At 38.9% G+C, this 26,910-nt stretch overlaps 1 protein-coding gene across 1 annotated transcript in view; it reads right to left on the bottom strand.

The window, feature by feature from the left end:
* DZANK1 (double zinc ribbon and ankyrin repeat domains 1) overlaps positions 1-26,910 on the bottom strand; it is a 65,686-nt gene that overhangs the window by 18,872 nt on the left and 19,904 nt on the right. The window contains exons 7-14 of the mRNA XM_028144906.2: positions 23,450-23,567; positions 21,611-21,724; positions 20,032-20,124; positions 7,403-7,525; positions 6,421-6,585; positions 5,711-5,915; positions 3,793-3,896; positions 1,165-1,239 (exon numbers count right to left, since the gene is read on the bottom strand). Of these exons, the coding sequence (XP_028000707.1) occupies positions 1,165-1,239; positions 3,793-3,896; positions 5,711-5,915; positions 6,421-6,585; positions 7,403-7,525; positions 20,032-20,124; positions 21,611-21,724; positions 23,450-23,567 (997 nt within the window). The remainder of the gene's footprint in view (positions 1-1,164; positions 1,240-3,792; positions 3,897-5,710; positions 5,916-6,420; positions 6,586-7,402; positions 7,526-20,031; positions 20,125-21,610; positions 21,725-23,449; positions 23,568-26,910) is intronic.

Here is a 26,910-nt window from a genome sequence, read left to right as displayed (position 1 = left end):
GGGAACCACCTGCTACTTTCTGAACACAAAGTGCAGGCTAAGAAAAAAACAGTGAACCTGGGCATATTTACTCCCCTTCTACTCGATAGATAGCATGTTGTAGATGCTATTGGTGCCCACCCAGTTCCCCCTAACTGGTCAGCTGCTGTGTTGGTTACTAACAGCTCACAGCTGACCCCCTTCTCCGGCCAACTGCCATCAGTAGTTGGGTGCTGCCTTACCGTAGAAATTATGCCCCTCGCCTCCCTGCCTCAATTGGGGACAATTGTATGGTGTCATTCACAATCCAGAGCTCCTCACAGATCCAGGTAAAGCCAGACATTACTTGTGACCACTTGCTCATTTAGCTCCTTCCCCTGCCTTGTCCCAAGTCCTTCACTCCCCTTCTCCTGAAATACCTCCCTGACCTAAGCTCTGCTCTGGCCACACTGGAAACATGGCATTTAGTGCTTTACTTGGTTTCAAAGCGCTTTCATATGCATTATCTCCTTGGATATGCCCAGCCTCCCTTTGAGGTAGGCAGGGCCCATGAATCTATCTTAATTTTAAAGACATTGTTAACACCCTGCTATGGATGGCCAGGACCTAATAAATAGTAGTTCCTCTCCTTTTCCTTGCCTTCTTTATCCATCTTCTCAACCCACTGATTCTTCTTTTGTATATTTTGACTTTTTGTCCACTGACACTAAAGCTGCCAATATCAATCAATATTTGTTACACACTTACAGGCTCTGCGGCAATGCCCCAGTCACCATATAGAGGGCAGATCAAAGGGGACATGGCCACAGCAGTTGGTTTCTTTTTTACAGGCAAACAGGTCACTGTACATATCAGCAAACAGTTTTGTCAGTCTTTCCCCAAAGCAGATGTATCACAGACCTGCCATCAGATGTCAGTGAATAGAAATAAGCCTGAAAATCACAGGCCCAATCGGGTGGGTGACAATTCCTGTTCTCACTGTATCACTATGTGCCCGAATGCTTCTCTCAGGCTTAGCTCAGTTATTTACCTAATTCCATGAAAGTGTTGGCCTACATTCAAGTTCCATAATATTTGAAACTTTTCCTTTCTATGAATTACACAGAAACATTTCAATAAATCATAAGCCACAATTTAGTAGTTCAGTCAGTTCCCCAATAAATAACGTCTGAAGGTTTCACTCACCTTGTTTGAGACTTGAACATAATTCAGCCTGATGCTAACTTCATAGCCATCTTCGTGGACAGTAGCAGAAAGAAGCTTTTAAAAAAGTACGAGAGAGGAGTCACAATTCTGGGTATGGAACTCAGTGCCCTGAGCTACAACAAAGAAATTCTGAGATGTTAAACTGTAAATTTAATCAAATATTTAATTAACACAAAACAAGGCAAAAAAGATAAACAGGACAAAAACAGAACAAACAGCAAAATTGCAGCAACAAATCTAGCCATATTTATAATTTCATTAATTATAAATGAACTAAATAAATACTCTAATTAAAGAGCAGAGACTGCCCTGGCTGGTTTGGCTCAGTGGATAGAGTGTCAGCCTGTGGACTGAAGGGTCCCGGGTTCGATTCTAGTCAAGGGCACATGCCCGGGTTGCAGGCTTGGTCCTCACGGGGTGTATGCGGGAGGCAGCCGATTGGTGATTCTCTCTCATCATTGATGTTTCTCTCTCTCTCTCCCTCTCCCTTCCTCTGTGAAATCAATAAAAATACATTTTTTTAAAAAAGAGCAGAGACTACCAGAATGGATAAGCAAAATCCAAATTTATACAAGAGACATGCTTTAAGTTTAATCAAGCCCTATGGCTGGATGCCACCACCTTGGAAAAGGTGTCCTGGAGGCCAGGTCTTGGCAATCAAAGGCAATCCTACATACTAAAAGCATAATATGCAAATCAACTGAATGGTGGAATGACCAGTCGCTATGGTGCGCACTGACCACTAGGGGGCAGACGCTCAACGTAGGAGCTGGCCTCCCCGCCCCCGTGGTCAGTGCGCTCCCGCAGGGGGAGCGCCACTCAGCCAGAAGCTGGGCTCACGGCTGGTGAGTGCAGCAGCTGTGGCGGGAGCCTCTCCCGCCTCCACTGCAGGCAGGCAGTAAGGAGCAAGTGGTCCCAGACTGCAAGATCCCTGACTGTAAGAGGGATGTCCACCAGCTGGCTTAGGCCCGATGCCCCGGGGGACATTCCCCGACAGGTCCGGACTGTGAGAGGGTGCAGGCCAGGCTGAGGGACCCCTCCCCTCCCCAATTCACTGGGCCTCTAGTGTATTATAGTTGAGCAGCTTTCTCTGTAAGCAGTGGGAGGGATTTAGATCAAACCAGAGATCAAGAGATCAGCAAATGCTTTAAGGATCATATAGTAAATGTTTTAGGTTTTGTAGGCCATAGAGACTCTGTCATGAATACTCAGCATTGCCATTGTAACACAAAAACAGCTACAGAAATTAAGTAAATGAATGAGTATAGCTGCAATCTGATAAAACTTTATTTATAAAATTGGATGGCAGGCTAGAATTGTCCCACAGGCCATAGTTTGCAGACCCCTGGATTAGGCCAAAAAAACTAATAAACTATCAAAATAGATGATCAAAGGAAATTGAGCAATACTTGACCATGGAATAGTTTCAATGTTGGCCTTTTAGTGGCAGAGAAGCAGACAGTCTGATTTTCAAAGGTTCCTCTAGTCTCGTGACAGAGGAACAGGTCTTCTTACAAGGCATCTCTTATAACAGCAGATAAAGGGCATGATGTTTGGGGTTTGACAGACCTGCTTCAAAGCCTGAATCCCCCCCAAGACTTAGCAGTGTGGTTCTAGGGATGTCACCAAACCTCTCTGAGCCAGTGTCCCTGGGTGTCAGGTAAGGTTTGTTCTGATTTTCTACTGCAGTGTAAAAAATCCCAGACTCAGTCACATCAAACAGCTCCCATTTTTACATGTTCATGGATTCCAATGGGGCCCAGCAGCAATGGCTTGTTTTTGTTCCATACATCTGAGGCCTCAGCTGCAAAGACTCACATGGCTAGAGGTTGCTTCATGTTTGGGAACTGGAATGACCTAAAGTCTCATCACTCATTGCCTGAGCTGGGATGACTCTAGGATTGAATTCATCTGGAGCTGCAGATGGGTGCACCAATGTGGCCACGCCTTGGGCTTGGGTTTCTCACAGCAGGAGAGCTGGGCTCCAAGGAGTTTTGAGATGAGCATGCCAAACCAGAGGAAGCCACGTGCCTACATGACCACAACTTGGGACTCCCATAGCATCATTTCTTACATACTCTTGCCCAACAGTCACAAGCCCACCAGACTCAAGGTGAGGAGATACAGATTCCATCTTCTAAAGGGAAGACTGTCGAAGAATCTGTGGCCATGTTTTAAAAAACTGCCACAGTGCTAATACTCTTACCTTGCAGGTTTGTTTTGAGGACTAGAGATGATAAACATGATACATATATTGTTATATGGTTAAATCTCATAATATAGTATAGAGTTTAAGAAGACAATTTGGCTGGATTAATCTATTCTGGGTCATTTAGCTCTGACCATCAGGATTTCCACAGCATGTGGATGCTCACAATTTACTGCCTTAGGTCAGGTGCCCAGGAGCAGACCCTATGACAAGACTCATGTGCAGGTGATTTATAAAGGCAGTGCCTGCAGGGGAGGATAGTAAGGAAATGTAGAAAGCAGGATAGGAAAGAGAAAGGAGCCAAGCAAAGAACAATTTCAGGTGAAGTTGGCGGAGGGTACTTCAGCCTGATCCCATGGGACACTGTGAGGTGGAAGTTCCATTCAAAGTCCACTGACCTTTCCCATCCTGGGTTCGGCAATCAAGGCCCGGAATTCAGAGTTGTTCTGAGTATAAGCCCTGAGGTGAGCAGAGATGTGATCCAACTGTTTTCTCCAGTATCCTAAAGAAGAAGAGAAACCCATCCACATGGTTAATTCTTCTGAGGCTAAGAAAGAAAATGCTGATGTGGATCATGTATTCTCAGAAAGGTTGTTTTCCTTTGCCAAACTTTGTGATGGTTTTTACTTACTTTAACCTCAGCTATGTACTATAAGTTCCATTTTTGTTCCCAGATTCTTTTTACACACGATTAATTATAGAATATTCTAGAGTCTCAAAAAAAACATATTTTGATTTTTGCGCATTGGGTCTTTTTCATTTATTCTTCTAAAATTATGTTTAAAGTAACCATATTGAGATATAACATGAGTAAAATGCACCTATTTAAAATGTACAATTTGAGCCCTGGCCAGGTGGCTCAGTTGGTTGGAGCTTCATTCTATGCAACAAAGGGTTGCAGGTTTGATTTCTAGTGAGGGCACATATCTAGGTTGAGGGTTTAATCTCCATTTGGGGTTCGTACAGGGGACAAGCGATCAATGTTTCTCTCTCTCTCTCTCTCTCTCTCTCTCTCTCTCTCTCTCTCTCCCTTTTTCTCCCTCTAAAAAGATACCCTGGATGAGTATTAACATATGAGTATTAACATATATATTTACATAACCTGTATACAAAATTTACAATTTGAACTTTGGCAAATGTATACATCCCTATCAATATGTAGAACTCTTGAACATCTCAATTACAAAAGACAAGCAACCGACTTTAAAAATGGAAAAAGGATCTGAACAGACATTTCTCCAGAGAAAAAATATAATGGCCAAGAAGCACATGAAAAGACAATATCATTAGTCATCAGGGAAATATTAATTAAAAGCACAATGAGGGACCACGTTGCACCTACGAGGATGGCGACAATGAAAATATAGTAAGTGTTGGCAAAGATGTGAGAAATCAGAACCCTCATACAGTGCTGGGCAGAATGTAAAATAGTGCAGCCACGTTGGAAAGTAGTATGGAAATGTTAAAACATAATGTTATCATTTGGCCCAGCAATTGCACTCCTATGTATATACCCAAGAGAAATGAAAACATGACCACAGAAAAACTTATACATAAATGTTCACAGCAGTATTATTCATAATAACCAAAAGATGAACAAAACTCAGATGTCCACCAACTGATAAATGAATCTACAAAATGTCATAAATCCTTATAATAGATTATTATTCAACTATAAAAAAGAATGAAAAGCTAAAACATGCCAAAATATGGATGAACCTTGAAAACATTATACTAGGTGAAAGAAGCCAGTCACAAAAGACCATATATGCTTCCATTTATATAAAATGTCCAGAACAGGTAAATCCATAAGCATAGAAAGTAGATTCATAGTTGCCAAGCACTTGGGAGAGGAGATGTGGGAAGTAACTGCTTAAAGAGAATAGGGTTTACTTTGGCGTGATAAAAAGTTCTGGACATAGAGTGGTGAAGGTTGTATAATATTGCTAATGTACTAAAGCTTGCTGAATTGTACACTTTAAAATGGTTAAAAGGGTGAATTGTTATGTCAATGTTACCACAATAACATAGAGATAATAGCAAACAGCAATAACGACAGGTTAACATTTCTGCCATAATAGAAGTCCATGTGTGCTATTTAATTTACAGACTAGATGAGGGGACTGTGAGTCAAAACATCACAATACTAAATGTTAAAGGAAGAGCAGTTTAATTCAAATTACTTTAAAAAAGTAAAATAAAGAAACTTATTTCTTATATATAAAAATAAATCTAAAGGAAGAAAAATTGAGATTTTCTTTCAAAGAAAGAGTGAGTGAATTCCCTCCTGACAAGAAAGCATATTTTTATCCTCACCTCTTCCTGGGCTGACGGCTGTAAGGAGAGGCTTATGGTCACTCATTTTCTCCTGCCTCTGCTGATGAGAAGCCATTTCCAGTTCCTTTTTTGCTAGTAGGTTGCCAGATGGGTAGAACAGGCCAGTGGTCTGTGTACCTACATTCTTCTTAGTCCCATCATGTTTGGGTAAAGGAACATTTAGGGACTGCCAGGCAGATCGGGACTACAAGTGAGGCAGAAACATAAAATATTATAATATAATTTAATTAATCCTTCAGATTACCCACGGAAAATAATTGTAATCAGAAGTAAAAGTATCTCAAAAAACAACAACAACAGTATTTTAACCTAAAAGAGGGTTTTCAGCCCTTGACTCATCTTCCTTTCTTCTGTTTTCCCAGCAACTCCTAGCCCCATCCCTTGGCCACTTACTATCTCATATACGTATTTTAAATCCACTTCTCCTAAAAGATATTGTATCTATTGCCTTGCAAATGCAATTAGACTTCAATCTATGGTAAATAAATGATATATATTTGATTTGTGAAGAAATCACTCCAGTGTTTAAAACCCAAATTAATTAATTTTATTCCCACACCTAGTTGAAAAATCCATGTGAAAGGTCTAAATGTTTTGGCTCTCTTTCCCTGGGTTAATTAATAGAGTAGAGTACACAAATTCACATACAGCCTCTTCCCAGGCACCAGTTCTTACAGTGGAGGCCTTACCTCAGCAAAATGGCCCGGCTCTCCAGCAGCTAGAGCCCGGCTGTTGTCCACGCTAAGTTTTGCCAAGGACTTCAGGTAAATACCACAGGAGCCACAGAATCGGGCAGATGGGTGATTGTTGGCCCCACATTTGAGGCAAACAGAGAAGCAGGTAGCAACGACAGGCTAGAGGACAGAAAATATTTTTATAATTTCATATATATTAGGGTCATACTTTTCCCATATAAATTATTTCCATACCAGTCATCAAAATAATACATGCCATACCCTCTATCCCTGCAATTCTACCTTTTAGAATAAATGTGTATTTTATCCCATGGATGGACAAGTACACACAGAAGTGTATTCAAGACCATTCCCTGAAGGATTGTGATTTTAGAGAAAATAACTGGAAACAATCTAAATGTCCAGCAAGTGAGTATGGCTTAATTATATCATGGTACATACAGATAGTGAAATATTATAAAACGCTGAAAAGAATGAGGAGGTTACTAACTAGATATATTGCTAGGTGCAATATATCTAAACTACCACAGTTTACTTATTAATGCATTGAATGGCTGAAAGAACAGCTCACAAACTAAGTAACAATGATTGCTTCTAGGGAAAGGAACTGTGGGACTGGGATGAGAAGAAAGACTAACCCTTCACTAAATCTTCTGTATTATTTACATAAAACACTCAGATAAATAACTTTGAGTGTTTTATTAAAAAGGTAAGCAGACAATTCACAAAAGAAAAAATATCAACAGTCAACAAATGAGTGAAAATGTTTAACCTCAAAGACATACAAATTAAAACAGCAATGAGAGAACATTCTCAATTTAAGAGAATTAATTATCCTTGTCTCCAGATTCTTAGGTGCCAGGACCCAAATCCCAAGATGTGATTTCAGCAAGGTCGTGGAAGAGGGGGAGCCTGGCTCTTTCTAGGGTTGGGGTGAGGGGCTCTGCACAAAGAAGCTCAGTGTTAAAATACCCACCGTGGCTCCACACCAGTCACAGAAGAAAGCACCCGGGCGGTTCTGGCGACCGCATTTGGAGCAGGAAATGGTCTCCCCTTTCAGAGTGGGCCCAGGACCAGCTTTATCTCCACTGCACATGGACTAGTGAACACAACGGCATTGACAGGCAGATTAATACTATATTCTCCAATCCCCCTCCCACAGAAAAGAAAAAAGCCCCAAATCAACACAAGACCTGGAAATAAGGTATTTCCGCACAAAAGAGAAAAACTATCATAAGCTTCACCAGTTAATAAATTTGTACAAAGAGCATGCATTCCTTCACAGAAAGTTGACGAAACTGCTGCCTTACACAACTTAATATTCTTTAGTATCTTTAATACCAGAGGTAGCAAGCCTATTGTGGATTTACTATACCAACATTAACGAAGGAAGAGTGTAAGGACAGCTGAGCTACCTAAGGTGTCACCATTGAAGTTTATCTTCTATCATTTGGGGTTCCAGTTTCCATCTGGAAATATTAATTTATTTTCCATTGCTGACACATGTAAAGAATTACTTTGGGAAGGAAGATAGAATTGTTTCATAAGAATTTCTGAGACTTTGATAGGTAGACCTATATTAGAATCTTTGCTCCTACTACTTACTTGTATTGCCTAGTAAAAGATTTTTCTCGCCCTGACCGGTTTGGCTCAGTGGATAGAGCATCAGCCTATGGACTGAAGGGTCCCAGGTTCGATTCCGGGTAAGGGCATGTACCTTGGTTGTGGGCACATACCCAGTAGGGAGTGTTCAGGAGGCAGCTGATCGATGTTTCTCTCATATTGATGTTTCTAACTCTCTATCCCTCTCCCTTCCTCCCTGTAAAAAATTAATAAAATATATTTTTAAAAAAGATTTCCTCATCAAACAACTAAGGATAATATTATTCATCATTGCTACATAGTTACCTACTACGTGCAGGCACTGTTCTGCACACGGCCCTTATACCCTCACATCAATTCGCACAACAGACCTGTGAGGTGGATGCCATAATCATCTCTGTTTTACAGAAAGGGAAACTGAAGCACAGATAGGGTAAGACCTAAGATTTGAACCCAGGCCCTAACTTTTACCCATGACTCCACAAATCCCTTTCAATACAACAGCTTTCTCACAGGTCTGTAGGGGGATCCCCCATGATTAATGAAAATTAAATATGTAAGAACACTTAGCACAGGGTCAAGCTCCATAGGTCAGCTTCCTTCCCTTCTCATCTTTCTTTCCACTAGATCCTGATTTCTTTAAGGAAAAGGACTACCATTTCACCTTTTTTCCCTACCAGCATAGTGCCTGGTACTTTAGCACATGGGAGTCATTTAAGTAGTTACTGAATGGAGGAATAATCAATGAGTAATTGATTCAATCAATAACTAAATATGGTATGGTCATACCTTCCATGTATACTACTACTAAGAATGTGTACACTAGGCAAAATGCTTTCTAAGGGCAATTTCCCCTCAAACATCATTATTTCAGTTAACTTTATTTGCCCAGCTCTATCCTGTTTTACTCTGGGGACTGTTCTGTTATCTTAAAACAGACAGAGGCCACAGCCAGCCCCCAACATCCAGAGACTGAGCAGGAAGATCTGCTTTGTGTACACCGACCCTCAGTCCATTTATGCGAAGTTGAGGGAGATGCCTTGGGATAAATCGAAATAGAAACCCTTTGCACACTTTTGCTTCAGACTTAAATTTCAATTTATCCTGTTAAAAGAGGGTTTTGATAAAACTTGCTGATCTGAGTTTCTAAATATAAAGCCTTCAGATCTTTTGCTTAAATACACCTACTATTTAAGTGAATTTAAAAAATATATGTTTTTATTGATTTTAAAGAGGGAGGGAGGAAGGGAAAAGAGAGAGAAAATATCAATATGAGAGAAAAATATCAATCGGCTGCCTCCTGCATGCCCCTCACTGGGGATCAAGCCTCCAACCTGGGCATGTATCCTGCCCTGGAATCGAACCAGTGACCCTTTTGGTAAACGGGACCACGATCAACCAACCCAGCCACACCAGCCAGGACAAGTGAATTTTTAAAAATATAACACTGCTTTAAAAAAATAAAAGTAATCTTACCACATTCAAATTAATGGTGCTAAACAAAGAAAAGGCATACAGCTATCAGATTGAACATGCACTGTTACTTTAATGGCACTTCAATGATAAATACTCTCATTGTGACATCTAAACTCTGATATACTATTCAAATAGAAATACAAGTTTGAAAACAAACTCAATTTTGTACTTGTTCATGAAATAGTTTTGTTGATAAGTGAGACCCAGAAACAACCACATCACTGACAAATCAATTTATTTTACTATTTCTAAGACTTCTAAGATGCCTGAGAAAATAAATTTTTTTGTTTGGCAATTTACTTCAATCTATCTGCAAGATCACCCCAAGAATTCCAAAGAACCAGTTTTCTTTGTTTATGCTTTTCCAATCTCACTATTTTTCTCTCTGGTGCCTTGGAAAATTATCAAGTGCAATTTCATGATGGGAGAGTGACATACAGTCTGAAGACAAGTTAATTTAGAGAGATAAACAAATAGCAGTTAACAAAATCCTACCCTAAAATTGCATCTGATTTGATTTGGGAATAGGTGGGTTTTCTTATTAAACTTGTCAGCTCATTAGCAGTTCTGAAAACACACACACACATATTATAAAGTCATCTTTGAAAAAAACTACAGATTTTCCTTCTGGTAATGATGGAGTAAGACCATACCAAATGATTCCACACAGAAAAGAATTCTAAAACCTGCTCATAATGCAAATACAGGCACTGGAGAATGAACAGAAGCAGATAGACTCTTGCAGCAAGTACCTACAGGAGGAAGGGGATTATACAAAGTTATTTTCCTTTTAGCATGGTGCTAAGGGTAGTCCACATAGTGCATGTAAAAAGGTAGGAAATGTATTTCTGGGTAAGAGAACCAAAAGACTGAAGCAGGGTAATATTTGGCTACTGAAAAGGTAGGGGGTTCTCAGAAAGAAGACAGAGAAGAGATCCCCGAATTCTGTGTACTTACATCTCTTACTGACCTATGAACACACATGCACAGAACACTCAATGCAGCTCAGCAGTTCTTGTTTTTTTGTTTTGTTTTTATTTAGCAGACAATAATATACATGACTGGTTTGGGGAATGCACTGCCTAGAATGAACTAGAACTTAATGCCTCTCAAAATCAATTAAGTCCAACCCTGAGATGAATCAGATGCTGGAACTAGTAACCAGAATTTTAAAGCATACATTCTTGCCACTATGCATATAAAGATAGATCTCTGGAGAGAAACAGAAACAATAAAAAGAGAAAAATACAATATTTAAAATAAAATATTTATTGGATGTAGTTAATAGATAGAAGAGATGATAAAGGAAAGAGTAAATAAACTTGAAACTAGATCAATAGAAATTATACCATATAAAGGAGAGGGAAAGAATTTTAATGAACAGAACCCAAAAGATCAATTATATCAAACAATTTGACAGATGTATATATGGAATCAAGAAGGAGAATAGATGATAAGTAAAAAAAATCATTAAATAAATCATAGCTGAAGAATTCCCAAATTTAAAGATAGAAATGTTCAGTTACAAGATGCTCAATGAGCACTGGAATAATCAGAGAAGTTCATACTGTGATACATCATAGGCAAATCTTTGAAAACCAAGGATAAAAAGCAAATTTTAAAAGCAGCAAGAAAAAAATTACACACCCTATACATGGTAATGACAATTTGATTAACATGAAACTTCTGATCAGAAACCATGGAGAAAGTAGAACATCCATCCTTTAAGTTCTGAAATAAAGTAACTGTCAACACAGAATTATATATCCATCAAAAATACCCTTTAAGAAAGAAGGCAAAATAAAAACATTCTGGATAAAAGAAAACTAAGACAGTTCATTGCCAGGAGACCTGAACTATAAGAAATCATAGAGTTCTGTCTGAAGGGAAATGATACTAGAGAGAAATTCAGATCTTCAGATAAGGGTAAAGAACATCAGATAATGGTAAATATCTGTGTCAATATACACAAAAATAGTTTTTATCTTTTTGGTTTTTCCCCCTCTTAAATTCTTTTTTTTTTTGGGGGGGGGGTGGTGTCAAACTGTTTTTATTCTTTTTATTTTATTTTTTTGTTAAACATTTTTAATGTTGACACTACTACACGTGTTCCCCTATGCCACCCCTTTGCCAACCTCCACCTCCCCCTTCCTTGGCAATCATCATACTATTGTCCATATCCATGGGGTATGCATATATGTTCTTTAGCTAATTGCTTCACTTTTTTATCCAGTCTCCCCTATACTCCTCTCCTCATGCACCAGCCAGTCTGTTCCGTGTATCTATGCTTCTGGTCCCATTTTGTTCATCAGTTTATTTAGTTCATTAGATTCCACAGAGTGAGATCATATGGTATTTGTCTACCAAGACTGGCTTATTTTGCTTAGTTAGATCCACCCATGCTGTTGCAAAGGGTACGAGTTCCTTCTTTTTTATAGCCGTGTAGTATTCCATTGTGTAAATGTACAACAGTTTTTTTTATCCACTCATCTGCTGATGGGTACTTGGGCTGTTTCCAGGTCTTGGCTATTGTAAACAACACTGCTATGAACATAGCAGTGCATATATTATTTCTGAATGGTGTTTCAGGATTCTTAGGATATATTCCCAGAAGTAGGATCACTGGGTCAAAAGGCAGATCCATTTTTAATTTTTTGAGGAAACTCCATACTGTTTTCCATTGCGGCTGCATCATTCTGCATTTCAACCAACAATGCACTGGTGTTCCCTTTTCTCCACATCTTCGCCAGCACTTGTTGATTTATTGGTAGTGGCCATATTGACAGGTGTGAAGTGACACCTCATTGTAGTTTAAATTTGCACCTCTCTGATGATTGGAGACCTTGAGCATTTTTTCATATGTCTATTAGCCATCTGTATGTCCTCTTTGGAGAGGAATCTATTCAGAATCTTGGCCCATTCTTTAATTGTATTGTATTGTTTGTCTTTTTGATGTTGAGTTGTGTAAGTTCTTCATATATTTTGAAAATTAACCCCTTATAGCATATATCATTGGTGAATACTTTTCCCATACAGTGGGTTCTCTTTTCATTTGGTTGATGGTTTCTTAAGCTGTGCAGAAGCTTTTTAGCTTAATGTAGTCCCATCTGTTTATCTTTTCCTGAGTTTCTCTTGCCCTAGGAGACATGTCAGCAAAAACATTGTTGCAAGAAATGTCTGAGACTTTACTGTCTATGTTTTCTCCTAAGGATGTTTATGGTTTTGTGACTTATATTTAAGTCTTTTATCCATTTTGAATTTATCCTTGTGTATGGTGTAAGTCACAGAGAGAGACACATAGATTGGTTGCCTCTCATGCCCACCCTACATGCGCCCCGACCAGGGCTGGGATAGAACCTGCAACCCAGATACATGCACTTGACCAGGCATCAAGCCTGCAACCCTACAGTGAGTATGTAGATGCTCTAACCACAGAGAAACTCCAGCCAGGGCAATATGGTTGGGTTTTGATTGACATTTTATTATTTGATTTCTACTTCTGCCTTCTGTTTTGTTTCCTTTGTTTCTATACTCCTGCCTTTTTGGGTAATTAGGATACTTTTCAGAATTACATTTTAATGTTTCTATTATCTTTTTTGTAGTATTTTTGGCATTATTTTTTAGTAAGAGCCCTAGTGATTAAAATAAACATCTTTACTTTTTCATTCTAATTAGTTATTACTGTATCCCATCAGTTAAAATACAAAAATCTTGTCACCATATAGATTCATATCTTTCTACCCCTTATCCTTTATGTTACATTTATATGTATGTTTATATGTATATAAACAATATGAAAATTTTGTGATTTCTGCTTTACACAATTACATGGTTAATAAAGAAATTAAGAGGGACCCCTCCTGCTTGGTCTTGTGGCGCGAGGGCACCAGTGATGTGCAGAGATAGAAGCCACAGGCAGGCTCCTATTGGGGAGACAGATGGGTGAGTGCTGGGCTCTGTGACTACATTGTGGGGAGGCTGATCTGAGCTCCCTGTGAGCTCCACCAGGAAGGACAGGTAGAGTCCACGTCCCCTCCTGCAAGCTGCAAACACTACCCAAACAGGAGACTGTTTGGTTAGCCCTGTGAAGTCCTAGATAACCCTACTGGTCTGGTTGCTAGGCTCAGTTCTGTCGGGGGTGGGTGCCTGGGCCGGGACCATCCTCAAATGGAGAATCTTTTGATCAAGCCCCTGAGCCCGGGGTGGCTGAACCTGCTCCTGAAGCGGAGCCTGCAGGCTGTACCCAACCTGAACCTAAGCCCCCTTAGGGGAAACTAGAGTTGGAGTCTCTTATATAGACTAAGGAGTTTGATTTAAAGCAGAAACTAATTTCCCCTCATTGAGTAGCTGACTGTGTTAGCTCCAAGGAGAGGGCCCACTAGCCTGAGCCAGGCTACTCTGGAAGTTTCTGGAGGAAGACTCAGGGGGGATGGGGAAAGCAGACCTCAGGGAGCCTCTGTCCAACCACAGATCTGCCCCAGCTCTAAGCTGAAAGAAGCTGACCCGTTTACACAGATTGGTCCCTCCCGCACACATACAGGTCTAGTAGATGTGGACATAAACAGTGAACAGAGTGAACACCTTGAGACCAACTGCACAGCAGGGTTGGGGTTGAGCTTCATAGTCAGCCAGCCTGAGGGTCAATCCCACCCACAAACAGGCCAACAGCAATCAAGACCCAATTACAACAGGGTCCAAACAACCCACACAAGGGACATTCCTAGAGCACTCAGCTCAGGAGGTTGCACCACTAGGTCCCAAAGGACAACTATTACAGAAGGCCACTTCAATCAGGGAGTCATAGCAGTTCTATGTAATTCATTGAAACAAACACAAAGAGACAGTGAAAATGGGGAGACAAAGAAACAGGCCCAAATGAAAGAAAAGGAGGAATCTTCAGGAAAACAGGTAAATGAAATTGAGGCAAGCAATTTATCAGATATAGAGTTCAAAGTAATGGTTATAAGGATGCTTAAAGAACTTAGTGAGAGTAACAACAGCATGAAAAGGGCATAGAAACCATGAAAAATAATCAGTTGGAAATGAAGAATGCCATATCTGAAATACAGAATACACTGGAAGGAATAGCAAATAGGCTGGACAAAGTAGAGGATCAAATCAGTAAATTAGAAGACAAAATGTAAAAAAATCACCCAACACCAAGAAAACAAAGAATTCAATTTAAAAAGAGGCAAAGGACCTGAATAGACACTTCTCCAGCAAGGACATATAAATGGCCCATAGACATGTGAAAAGATGCTCAATGTCACTAATCATCAGAGAGATGCAAATTAAACCACAGCGAGAGTCTGGTCAGCATAATTCAATGGTTGAGCATTGACCTATGACCAAGAAGGTCACGGTTCAATTCCTTGCCAGGGCACATGCCTGAGTTGTGGGCTCCATTCCCAGTGTGGGGCCTGCAGGAGGCAGCTCATCAATGATTCTCTCTCATCATTAATGTTTCTATCTCTTTCCACCTCTCCCTTCCACTCTTAAATCAATAAAAATATATTAAAAAAAAACAAAAAATAAAACCACAATGAAATATCACCTCACACCTTCCAGAATGGCTAGCCTCAATAAATCAACAAACAACAAATGCTGGCGAAGATGTGGAGAGAAGGGAACCCTCATTCACTGCTGGGAATGCAAACTGGTGTAGCCATTGTGGAAAACAGTACGGAGTTTCCTCAAAAAAATTAAAAATAGAACTTGCCTTTTGACCCAGTGATCCAACTTCTGGGAACATATTCTCAGAATAACAAAATTTCAATCAGAAATAGCCGAAACCAGTTTGGCTCAGTGGATAGAGCGTCGGTCTGCGGACTGAAAGGTCCCAGGTTCGATTCCGGTCAAGGGCATGTACATTGGTTGCGGGCACATCCCCCGGTAGGGGGTGTGCAGGAGGCAGCTGGTCGATGTCTCTCTCATCGATGTTTCTAGCTCTCTATCCCTCTCCCTTCCTCTCTGTAAAAAATCAATAAAATATATTTAAAAAAAAAGAAATAATATATGCACCCCTATGTTCATAGCAGTGTCCTATCTAATAAAGAGGGAATATGCTAATTGACCATGACACCCTCACAAAGATGGTGGCGTCCACAGCCAATAAGGAGGGAATATGCTAATTGACTGTCACACCCTCAAAGATGGTGGTGCCCACAACCACAAGATGGCAGCGCCCAGTCCCCTCAGCCCCGCCGGGGCGGCAGGCACGTGGCACACCTGCCTCTGAAGTCCCCCAGTCCCCTCAGCCCCCCAGCCGCCCAGAGCCAGCCCGAGGCACAGGCAAGCCTCGGATGGCGGCTGCCCAGACACCTAGGGTGGGCCCAAAGCGCAGGCAAGCCTCAAGTGTTGGCTGCCCAGCTGACACCCAAGGCGCAGGCAAGCCTAGGATGTCAGCTGCCCAGCCACCCAGGGCTGCTGAGGCTCAGGTAACCAGGGCCGACCGAGGCTTGCACTGCCAGCAGTGACAGCAGCAGAGGTGTGATGGAGGCATCGCCTTCCCCTGATCACCAGGCTGCCTCCCACCCCTGAGGGCTCCCAGACTGTGAGGGGGGCAGGCTGGGCTGAGGGACACCCCCCCCTCCAGTGCATGAATTTTCATGCACTGGGCCTCTAGTTATTTATAATAGCCAAGATCTGGAAACAGCCCAAGTGCCCATCAGTAGATGAATGGATTAAAAAAGCTGTGGTACAATTACACAATGGAATACTACATGGCTGTAAAAAGGAGGATTTCTTAATCTTTGTGATAGCTAGGACAGATCTGGAGATTATTGTGCTAAGTGAAAAAAGCCAGACAGGAAAAGACAAATATCACATGATCTCACTTCTATGTGGAATGTAATGAACAAAATAAACTGATGAGCAAAATATGTCCAGAGGCATGGGGCATGGAACAGACTGACAGAAATCAGATGGGAAGGGGTAGAGAGGAAGGGAAAAGATTAACCAAAAAACATATATGAATATATGCATAGCCCATGGACACAGACAATAGTGTGGGGAAGGCCTGGAAGGGGTGGGGGCTGGATGGAGAGGGGTAAAGGGGATTAATGGGGGATATCTGTAATACTGTCAACAATAAATTTTTTAAAAAAAAAAATAAAAAAATATCAATTGATAGAGAAAAAAAAAAGACACCTCTGAGAAATCTGACTATAGATGGGCTATTAACTAATTTTTATTAATTTTGCTAGCTGTAGTAATGGGCTGGATGTTATATTTTAATAAATATTCGTATAAGGTATAAAAGTTACAATAAAAATTAAATTATTCTTGAAGATATAACAATAGATATGTTTATGTGCCTAACAAAATACATGATGTAAAAAGTGACAGAATTAAAGAGAGAAGTAAATAATTCCAGAATCATAGTTTAAGGTTTTAATAACCCTTTCTCAGCATTTGCTAGAACAATTAGGCAATGATCAGCAAAGACATATAAAATCTGTGTAACATTACACATTGACTTAATTAATGTTTATAGAATACAATACCCACAATGACAGAATAAATATTCTTTTCAAGTGTAACTAGTATGTGCTCTGGGTTAGACTGGTCAGGAAAAAAATTCTCATTAATTTAAAATAACTCAAATCATATAGAGCAGTGGTCGGCAAACTCATTAGTCAACAGAGCCAAATATCAACAGTACAACGATTAAAATTTCTTTTGAGAGCCAAATTTTTTAAACTTAAACTTCTTCTAACACCACTTCTTCAAAATAGACTCGCCCAGGCCGTGGTATTTTGTGGAAGAGTCACACTCAAGGGGCCAAAGAGCCGCATGTGGCTCGCGAGCCGCAGTTTGCCGACCATGGATATAGAGTATGTTCTCTGACTACAATGCAATTAAATTATAAATTAGTAACAATAAGAAAAACAAGGGAAACATCACATATTTGGAAATTAAACAACCAACTGATAAATCATAGGTTGAAGAAGTCACAAATTAATTAGAAAATAAATTATAATAAAAATATAATAACACTGAACTGAATTATAATAAAAATACAATTGTTATAAATTTCTGGGATGTTGCTAAAAAATTCTTAGAGATAATTTATATTTTCTTTTAGGAAAAACAATTTTTATTTTTTAGGAAAAAAATTTTTAATTGATAACCTGAGTTCTCATCTTAAGAAATTAGAAAAAGCCTTTTAAATTAAACCCAAAGCAAAGAGGAGAAAGGAAATAATAAAAAGCAATACTCAAAAAAGGAAACCCCCCCCAAAAAAAAATAGAGAAAATCAATGAACTAGAAGCTAATCAAATACAATTTATAAATTTCTAGCTGGAGAGAGAAATTGAGAGAAAAGAGAGTAAGGTAGAAAGAGAACACAAACTACAAATATCAGGAATAAAAGAGTAGGGATAACACTACAGATCCCATAGACATTAAAATCCTAAAAAGAATTAATGAATAAAACTAGAGGCCGGGTGCACAACATTTGTGCACAGGTAGGGTCCCTAGGCCTAGTAGACTCATCAGGACTGACCAGGGCCTTCCAGCTGCTGGCCGGGGCCTCCCTTCCCTGGCTGCTGGCTGGGGCCTTCCTTCATTTCACGCCACCCCCTGGTGGTCAGCGCACGTCATAGCAAGCGATCAAACTCCCGGTATCCCAGTCGAACTTCCAAGGGGACAATTTGCATATTAGGCTATTTATATATATATATATATATATATATATATATATATATAAAAGAGAGAGAGAGATGCCTGATAATACCAAGTTTTGGTGAGGACGTAGAGAAACTGGAACCTCTGTATATTGATGGTGGCAATTTTGGAAAAAAGTGTGGCAATTATCTTATAAAATTAAACATGAACTTAGGTAGTATCCAGATATCTTACTCCTCAGCATTTACCCAAGAGAAATGAAAACTATGTCAATACAAAGTTTTGTACATAAATGTTCACAGAGCATTATTTATAATAGCCTGACACCAGAAATGAACACAAGTACCCATTATTTGGTTAATAGTTGTATTTATATCCATTCTGTGGAATAGCACTCAATGATCAAAGTTATTAATACATACAACAATATGAATGAACCTCAAAAACATTGTGCTAAGTGAAGGAAATAAAATACAAAAAAAAAAAAACACTACATACTTCTATAAAAGGTAAAACCACAGTGTCAAAAGAGATCAGAATTTTCTGGGGGGAGTGATCAGGGGAGGACCGCAAATGCAAAGGGGCATGAGAAAACTTTTTAGGGTAATGAAATTGTTGTATATCTTCATTGTGGTGGTAGTTTAAATGATTATGTATAATTACTGACATTTATTAACCTGCATAAAGTGAGTGCGTTTTACTGAATATAAATTATGCCTCAATAAAGATTGTAACAAAAAGAGTTCTTTCAAATCAGCTAATCTTATATTGTCAGTAATTAGACACAACCTTAAAAGACATCTTGTTCAACTCCCCTGTTATGGGGTTAACAGTGTCTCCTCCAAAGAGATATGTTGGAGTCCTAACCTCCAGTACTTCAGAATATGCACTTATTTGAAAATAGGAACTTTATAGAGGTAATCAAGTTAATATGAGGTCATTATGGTGGTCCAAAAGAGAAGTTTGGACACAGAGACAGACACACAGGGGGAAGAAAATGTGAAGACACACAGCAAGAAGGTGGCCATGTGGCTGAAGTGAATCGTGTACCGGCCAAGGGAAGCTTGATGCTAGGAGAGAGGCATGAACAGTACCTTCCCTAGAGCTTCAGAGGAAGTGTGGTGTTGCCAACACCTTGATTTTGGACTTCTGTCCTCCAGAAATGTGAGATGATGCATTTCTGTTGTTTTAGGCCATTCAGTTTGTGGTGCTTTGTTTTAGCAACCCCAGAAAAACCAACACACCCTCATTTGATACTAACCATATTGACCACAGTAATCATCACCCATTTGTCCAGTTTCCCAAGGACTCTCTCTGACATGAAAACAAATCCCCCAAAGTGTCAAGTTTTTTCCTTCTAAGTTGGCTAGGAAATAGCGACTTCTTTTTGGTATTGTTAGGCCAGGGCAAGAGTCACCTGGAAGTAATTTTTAAAACCTCATCTTCATCAGAAATATTTTATAAACATAAAACAGATCATCTAAACTGAACCTATTTGCTCTACTTAAGTTGCATATACTCCTATTCTTTCACCTTAAACACTCGAAATCGGCTGGTAGGAAACCCAGAAGTGGGTGCCGGCAGTGTTCTCAATTTCAAAAAATAGCATGGTACAGTTAAATAAAGACATACCTGACTGTAAATGAAAGTGAATGGGTCCATTAACCAATGGCTGCTGCCAGCCTTCCATGCAAACTTAGTAAATAAAATTGTAAGAAATTGTAGATTTTATTGAATCTCCATGAAGACTTTGAAAACAATTTTGTATTGGTAAATATATAAAGTTCTCTCCACATTTAGAGACATTGCTCCTGCTCTGCAGATTATATTTATTCATTATCAGTAACACTGAACCTTAGCAGCCACTAAATATAGGACAGGCACATGCAATCAACATACCTCCTTTGATGAAGGCAGGGTGCTCTCACAGGTGAGGCAGTATTTCAGGTAAGGATGATTCCCTGTGCCACAGGTGCGACAGATTACTTTCTCCTTGAAAACAGAGAATAAGAAATTCATGTTCCTCTGAGCAAAGAACTGTGCAAATAAAGCAAACAAAGGCATGAAGCCACTTTAAGAACAAGATTAAAAGTCAACATTAATTGCAATGTTGAAGTTTAAATATATGAAGCAAAAAGTTGTCTAAGTAGGCTGTAGTGCAATTTGTCCTCTAAATCTGTGTTCAGAGAACACATTTCTATGTATTCTTTTTTTTTTTTTTTTAGTTTTTCTCTCTCTCTTTTTTTTCTCAGTCCCTCCACCGCCACTGACAGCTGTCCACATGCTCTCTATGAGTGTCACTATTTTGCTTGTTAGTTCATTTTGGTAATTAGATTCCACATTTTAATAATGTTAATTCTTCCTATCCATGAACACGGTATATGCTTCCACTTTTTTGTATTTTCTTCAACTTTTTTCTTCAGTGTCTTATAATTTTCCAAGTACAGGTCTTTTGCATCCTTAATTAAATTTATTCCTAGGTATTTTATTCTTTTTGAAACAATTGTGAATGGAATTTTTTTCTTAGTTTCCCTGATACTTCATTATTGGTGTATAAAAAGCCAACTGATTTCTAGATATTTATTTTGTATTCTGCTACTTTCCTGAATTCATTTATCCATTCTAGAATTTTTTTGGTGGAATCTTTAGGGTTCTCTATGTACTGTATCATGTCATCTGCAAATAATGACAGTTTTACTTCCTCCTTTCCAATTTGGGTGCCTTTTTATTTCTTCTTGTCTGATTGCTGTGGCTAGTACTGTATTGGTAAATATATAAAGTTCTCTCCACATTTAGAAACATTGCTTTCTGTTTACCATGAGAGGCTTGGTAATAAGAGTGGTGAAAGCAGACATTCCAGTCTTGTTCCTGTTCTTAAGGGAAATGTTTTTAGTTTTTGCCTATTGAGTATGATGTTGGCTGTGGGTTTGTCATATATGGCCTTTATTATATTGAGGTATGATGCCTCTATTCCCACTTTGCTGAGAGTTTCTTGTTTGTTTTTTTGTTAATCTCACCCGAGGATATTTTTCCATTGATTTTTAGGGAGAGTAGAAGAGGAAAAGACAGGAACATCAATGTAGAGAAACACATCGATTGGTTGCCTTTTGCACAAGTCCCAAACCAGGACCCGAGGCAGGGAGGAGCCTGCAACTAAAGTATGTGCCCTTGACTGGAATTGAACCCAGGACCCTTTGGTCTGCAGGCCGATGTTCTATCTACTGAGCCAAACCGGCTAGGACTTGCTGAGAGTTTTTATCATTAATGGTTGCTGGATATGTATTCTTCTTAATATTATAGATCCCATTGATAAGTTAAACTTTTGGACAACATGCCTTTCCAAAAATTCGAATGGATTTTGTTCACAGATATTGGCTTATCACTTGTTAGCCAATTCCATCAACCGAAGAAAGACAATTGTTCAAACATTACTTTCTATATATTTCATTCATGTTTTTACAAAATCGCATTTCATTACCTTCAAGTGGAAGCCGGCCGGTGGTTGCATCTGCAGAGCAAGAGGAGCCTCACACACCACACAGAAGGAAGTGTTCATGGGCACCATGCTTCCACATTCTGCACACAAGCCCAACTGGGCAAAGAAAGAGGTCAAGTTTGTCATGGGATGCAAAAACTGAAGGTATAAGTAGATCATAGAATGTAAGGTTTAATTTGCTTTTGTAAAAACATTTTTAAAGTAATTACCTCTATTCTTATTTTTTTAATATTAAGATTAAAACCATGTTTATTTTAGAAAACAGAGATGTAAAAAAAAAAAAGAAAGAAAAAACATCTTCCAGCACAATACAATGAGGAAGTTGATAAATCCTCTCTCCAAAAAAGCAATTATAAAGTTGGTAAAATTGTCAAAACAACCATTTCAGACTCAGAACATCAACCAAAGACAGACAACAGACTGAAAAGTACTTAAACTTCAAATAGGAACACTACAAGTTCTTGCATGGGGCCACTCCTATCCCCCTCTAGCTTTATTGGCATGGTAGCTCCAGCAGGGCAGGGCAGGCTGTGAAAACCACAGGCTTTGTAACTACTGGTGAACTGGGCTCACTTGATTTGGAGCACTTCTAAGGTTACAATCTCAGTGGCAAGCAAAGAGGGTGGGTCAATGGCTCCACTATTTTGAGATTGTGGTTCTGTTTAGGGCAATCAATGAACCAGCAAGTAGCCAGGAATTTAACAGGTAGTTTGAGGAAGTAAGTCAACTATAGGGGACAAGTCAAGGTGTTGGTAAGGCCATGCTCTCTCTGAACCTCTAGGGAAGGCACCATCCACGCCTCTCTCCTAGCTTCTGGTAGCCTCAAGTTTCCCTTGGCCTGTGGCTGTATCACTCCAGTCAGCTCTCCACATACCTTTAGTTGACCGGAGGCTGTGTGCATGTGCAGCATAAACCAGAGTGGGTCCATGCCACCCACTCATCCCTGTCTGTACATAGAGATACAATAGAGCTCAGCATAAAGTAAAAGCTGGGGCAGATTTGAAAACAGCCTGAAAATGGAATGCTCTACCACATACCTGTAGTTGACCGGAGGCTGTGTGCATGGCCAGAAATTGTGCTCAGATACCTCGATCCAGTAAGGCTTCCACTCTCTACTGATGTATCTATGTATGACTATCTTTTATTCTCAGTGTCTACCTTTTTTAAATAGTCATTTTTCACATTCATTGTCATTTCACAGATTCTTTTATTCCCCCCAGAAAACAAAAATATCAAGGAAATAAAGGATGAATGTGTTTTGGTGAAGGTACTAATTTTTAGTAAGCCAAGTATGTTTTCTAACTAACTGCAAACTTAGTAGTAACATAATATAAATTATTATCTATACTTGGCTAAACTTTTAAATTTAGATATACTAATCTATCTTTAGCCCATATAAACAGCTTATTTTGACAGAATGATGTATCTTATGACTATATATAGACTTGTAATTAATACATATGATTTGTTTCTAGAATATATTTCCTTATTATACCCAGATTATGAACAGAAATATCACATAAGTAGGAAATTAATATTTATCCATTTATGCATCATTGAAACAATAAGATTTCACTCTTTTTGAGCCTGTGCTTCTACAAGGCCACACACACACACACAAAAAAAAATGTTTTAAGTGGCATTGCAAGCAAGTTTTTTCATTCCTAAGTAAGAAGTTAGCCAGTAAGAGATTAACCTGCCAGTAATATTTTCAACAAGTATTTAATGTTTGTGGTTTGTGCATGCCAGGTACTATTCTACTGCTGCAAATAAAGATCAGGTAACCGAATGAAAGAAACTTTTAAGGACTTTGCTGCTCACCTGAGCTCCTTCTGAGGGTGAGAGACGACAACCAAATACAGGTGGAACAGGAAAGCCACAATCTTGACAGAAGCGAACCAAGGGATCAGATGGGCGAAGGGCGAGGCACTGAGCACACCTACAATAGAAGAAAGTTCCTGATTGATCATGTAAGAAGTCAGGTGAAAATCTACAAGTGTTCAAGAATCTTTAAAAATAAAAAAAGTAAAATACTCTCATAGGCTATGGAACAAATTCTCTAGTCATTTTATTACAAAGTGGACTCAAGCTGGAATCACTGGTACCCTTCACCTACAGGCCATCTCACTTCCGGAATGCAGCTGAAGTTAGCAGCAGCCTAGATCCCACTTCTTGTGGGGATCTGACTTGACCTATCACATTGGATTTGGCACTGAATTTGTGAGGATAAGCCAAGGGAATTCTAGTAATGTCTACATTGCACTTTTCTAACTTTCTACCTGAGCATTGAGCCCAGTCTGTGTGACTCTCTGGAGGGTCACTGTCTGTTAAGCTCTGACTTTGTTTCCACTCACCTGGTTAGAGTTCCAAGGCCCTGCCCCAGCAACATCTGTCCCAGTTTCCTAGGCAGATGTATCCCATCATGTAGCCCTCACCAACCTACCAGGGTTCTGAATATCAGCCAAAGTGAGAGCATTGACAAAATTCAGCATTCTTTTATGATTAAAAGCACTGAATAAACTAGAAACAAAAGAAAACATCCTCAACATGCTAAAGATCACATACAAAAACCCCAGAGCTAACATCATACTCAGTGGTGGACTTCTGAAAGCTTTTCCCCTAAGATCAATAGCAAGACAAGGATACCCACGTTCACTGTTTCTATTCAACATAGTATTGGAAGTTCTATACAGAGCAATTAGGCAAGAAAAAAATAAAAGGCATTAAAACTAGAAAGAAAGAAGTAAAATTATCTTTGTTCATGGATGATAGGATCTTATATGTAGAAAACCCTAGAGTGTACACACATACAGCTAATAAGAAATTTAGAAAAGTGGTAGGATAAAAAATCAACACACAAATATCTGTTGTATTCCTATGAACAATTTGAAAAGGAAATTAAGAAAACAATTCCATTTATAATAGTATCAGAAAGAATAAAATATTTAAGAATCAATTTAACCAAGGAGGTAAAAGACTTGTACAATGTGCCGAAACCGGTTTGGCTCAGTGGATAGAGCGTCGGCCTGCAGACTCAAGGGTCCCAGGTTCGATTCCGGTCAAGGGCATGTACCTTGGTTGCGGGCACATCCCCAGTAGGGGGTGTGCAAGAGGCAGCTGATCGATGTTTCTCTCTCATCGATGTTTCTAACTCTCTATCCCTCTCTCTTCCTCTCTGTAAAAAAAAAAAAAAAAAGACTTGTACAATGAAAGCTATAAAACTTCTCAGAAAGAAATTTTTAAAAGACATAAATAAAAGGATAGACATCCTGTATTCATGAATCAGAAGACTTAATATTAAGATGAAAATACTAACTAAAGCAATTTACAGATTCAATGCAATCCTTATCAAATTCTCAGAAAGAAAACTCATCCTAAATTCATATGGAATCTCAAATAGTCAATATAGTCTTTAAAAAGAATAACAAAGTTGGATGACTCACACTTCCTGATTTCAAAATTTTCTACAAAGCTAACTAATACATGAAGTATTGTTCTAACATAAGAACAGACATATGGACCAATGGAATAGAATAGAGAACCCAGAAATATACCTTTGCATGTATGGTCAAATGATATTTGGTGAGGGTCTGAACACCATTCAATGGGGAAAGGACAGTCTTTCTGACAATAGTGCTAGGAAAACTGGATATCCACATGCAAAAGAATGAAATTGGATCCCTACTTACAACATATACAAAAACTAACCCAAAGTGGATCAAAGATCTGAATGTCAGGGGTAAATCTATAAACCTCTTAAAAGAACCCATAAAAGACAAGCTTCATGACATTAGATTTGGCAATGATTTCTTAGATATGCCACCCAAAGCATAGGCAGCAAAAGAAGAAATAGATGCCCAGCTGGCGTGGCTCAGTGATTGAGCATCAAACTATAAACCAGAAGGTCACGGTTCAATTCCCAGTCAGGGCACATGCCTGGATTGTGGGCTCGATCCCCAGTGTAAGGTGTGCAGGAGTCAGCCAATCAATGATTCTCTCTCATCATTGATGTTTCTATCTCTCTCTCCTTCTCACTTCCTCTCTGAAATCAATAAAAATATTTTTAAATTTTTAAATTTAACTTAAAAATACCTTTTGTGTATCAAAGGACACTAACAAGGGAGTGAAAAAACAACCTTACAAATGGGAGAAAATATTTCCAAATAATATACCTGATAAAGGATTAATGTCCAGAGTATATAAAGAACTCCTAAACTTAAAAAACAACCTATTAAAAAATGGGCAAAAGACTTGAATAGACATTTCTCCCAAGAAGATATACAAATATCCAAGAAACACATGAAAAAAAGCTCAATATTACTTGCCATTCTGGAAATGTAAATCAAAACCACAATGAGATACCACTTTATACTCATTAGAATGACTATTATCAGAAAAATAAAAAATGAGTACTGGTGAGAGTCTGAAAAAATTGAAACTCTTGTGTATTTCTGATGAAAACGTGAAATGATGCAGCTGTTATAGAAAACCGTTTGGCAGTTCCTCAAACAATTAAACATAGAATTGCTATATAATCCAGAAATTCCACTCTTAGTCAAATACCCAAAGGAATTGAGAGCAGGGATTCAAAACAGATACTTGTGCATCAATGTTCATAACAGCATTATTCAAATAGACAAAAGGTGGAAATGTTTCTATCTATTAACAGATAAATGAATAAACAAAATGTGGTATATACACACAATGAAATATTATTTATCTTTAACTGAAGGCCCAATGCATGAAATTCATGCAAGGGGCTCAGCCCTCACAGCCCTGGCTGCCTCAGCCCTCGCAGCACCAGCTAACTCATTGGCTGCCCCACCTACTGGTTGTTCCAGAAGGTCATTCTGGAAGGTCATTCCAGAAGGTTGTTCCGCCATCCAGTCTATTTAGCATATTAGCTCTTTATTATATAGGATAAGAAATGAAATTCTGATATATCCATGATAACATGGATGAACCTCGAAAACATTATGCTAAGTGAAATAAGACACAAAAGAACAAATGTTGTCTGATTCCACCTACATGAGGTAACTAGAATAGACAAAGTCATAAAATCAGAAAGTAGAACCGAGGTTACCAGAGACTGAAGGGAGGGAGTAATGAGGAGTTATTATTGCTTAATGGGAACGAGGTTCTGTGTAGAATGACAAAATAGTTCTGGAAATTGATAGTGAAGATGGTTGCACAACATTGTAAATGTACTTAACGCCATGAAATTTTACACTTAAAATGCTTATAATGCTAAATTTTATTTATGTATATTTAAGCACAATAAA

This window comes from Eptesicus fuscus, chromosome 12 (genome assembly GCF_027574615.1).
Source record: "Eptesicus fuscus isolate TK198812 chromosome 12, DD_ASM_mEF_20220401, whole genome shotgun sequence".
Classification (NCBI taxonomy): domain Eukaryota; kingdom Metazoa; phylum Chordata; class Mammalia; order Chiroptera; family Vespertilionidae; genus Eptesicus; species Eptesicus fuscus.
Note: the sequence above shows the minus strand (reverse complement) of the source record. Positions and strands in the feature narration are given on the sequence as shown.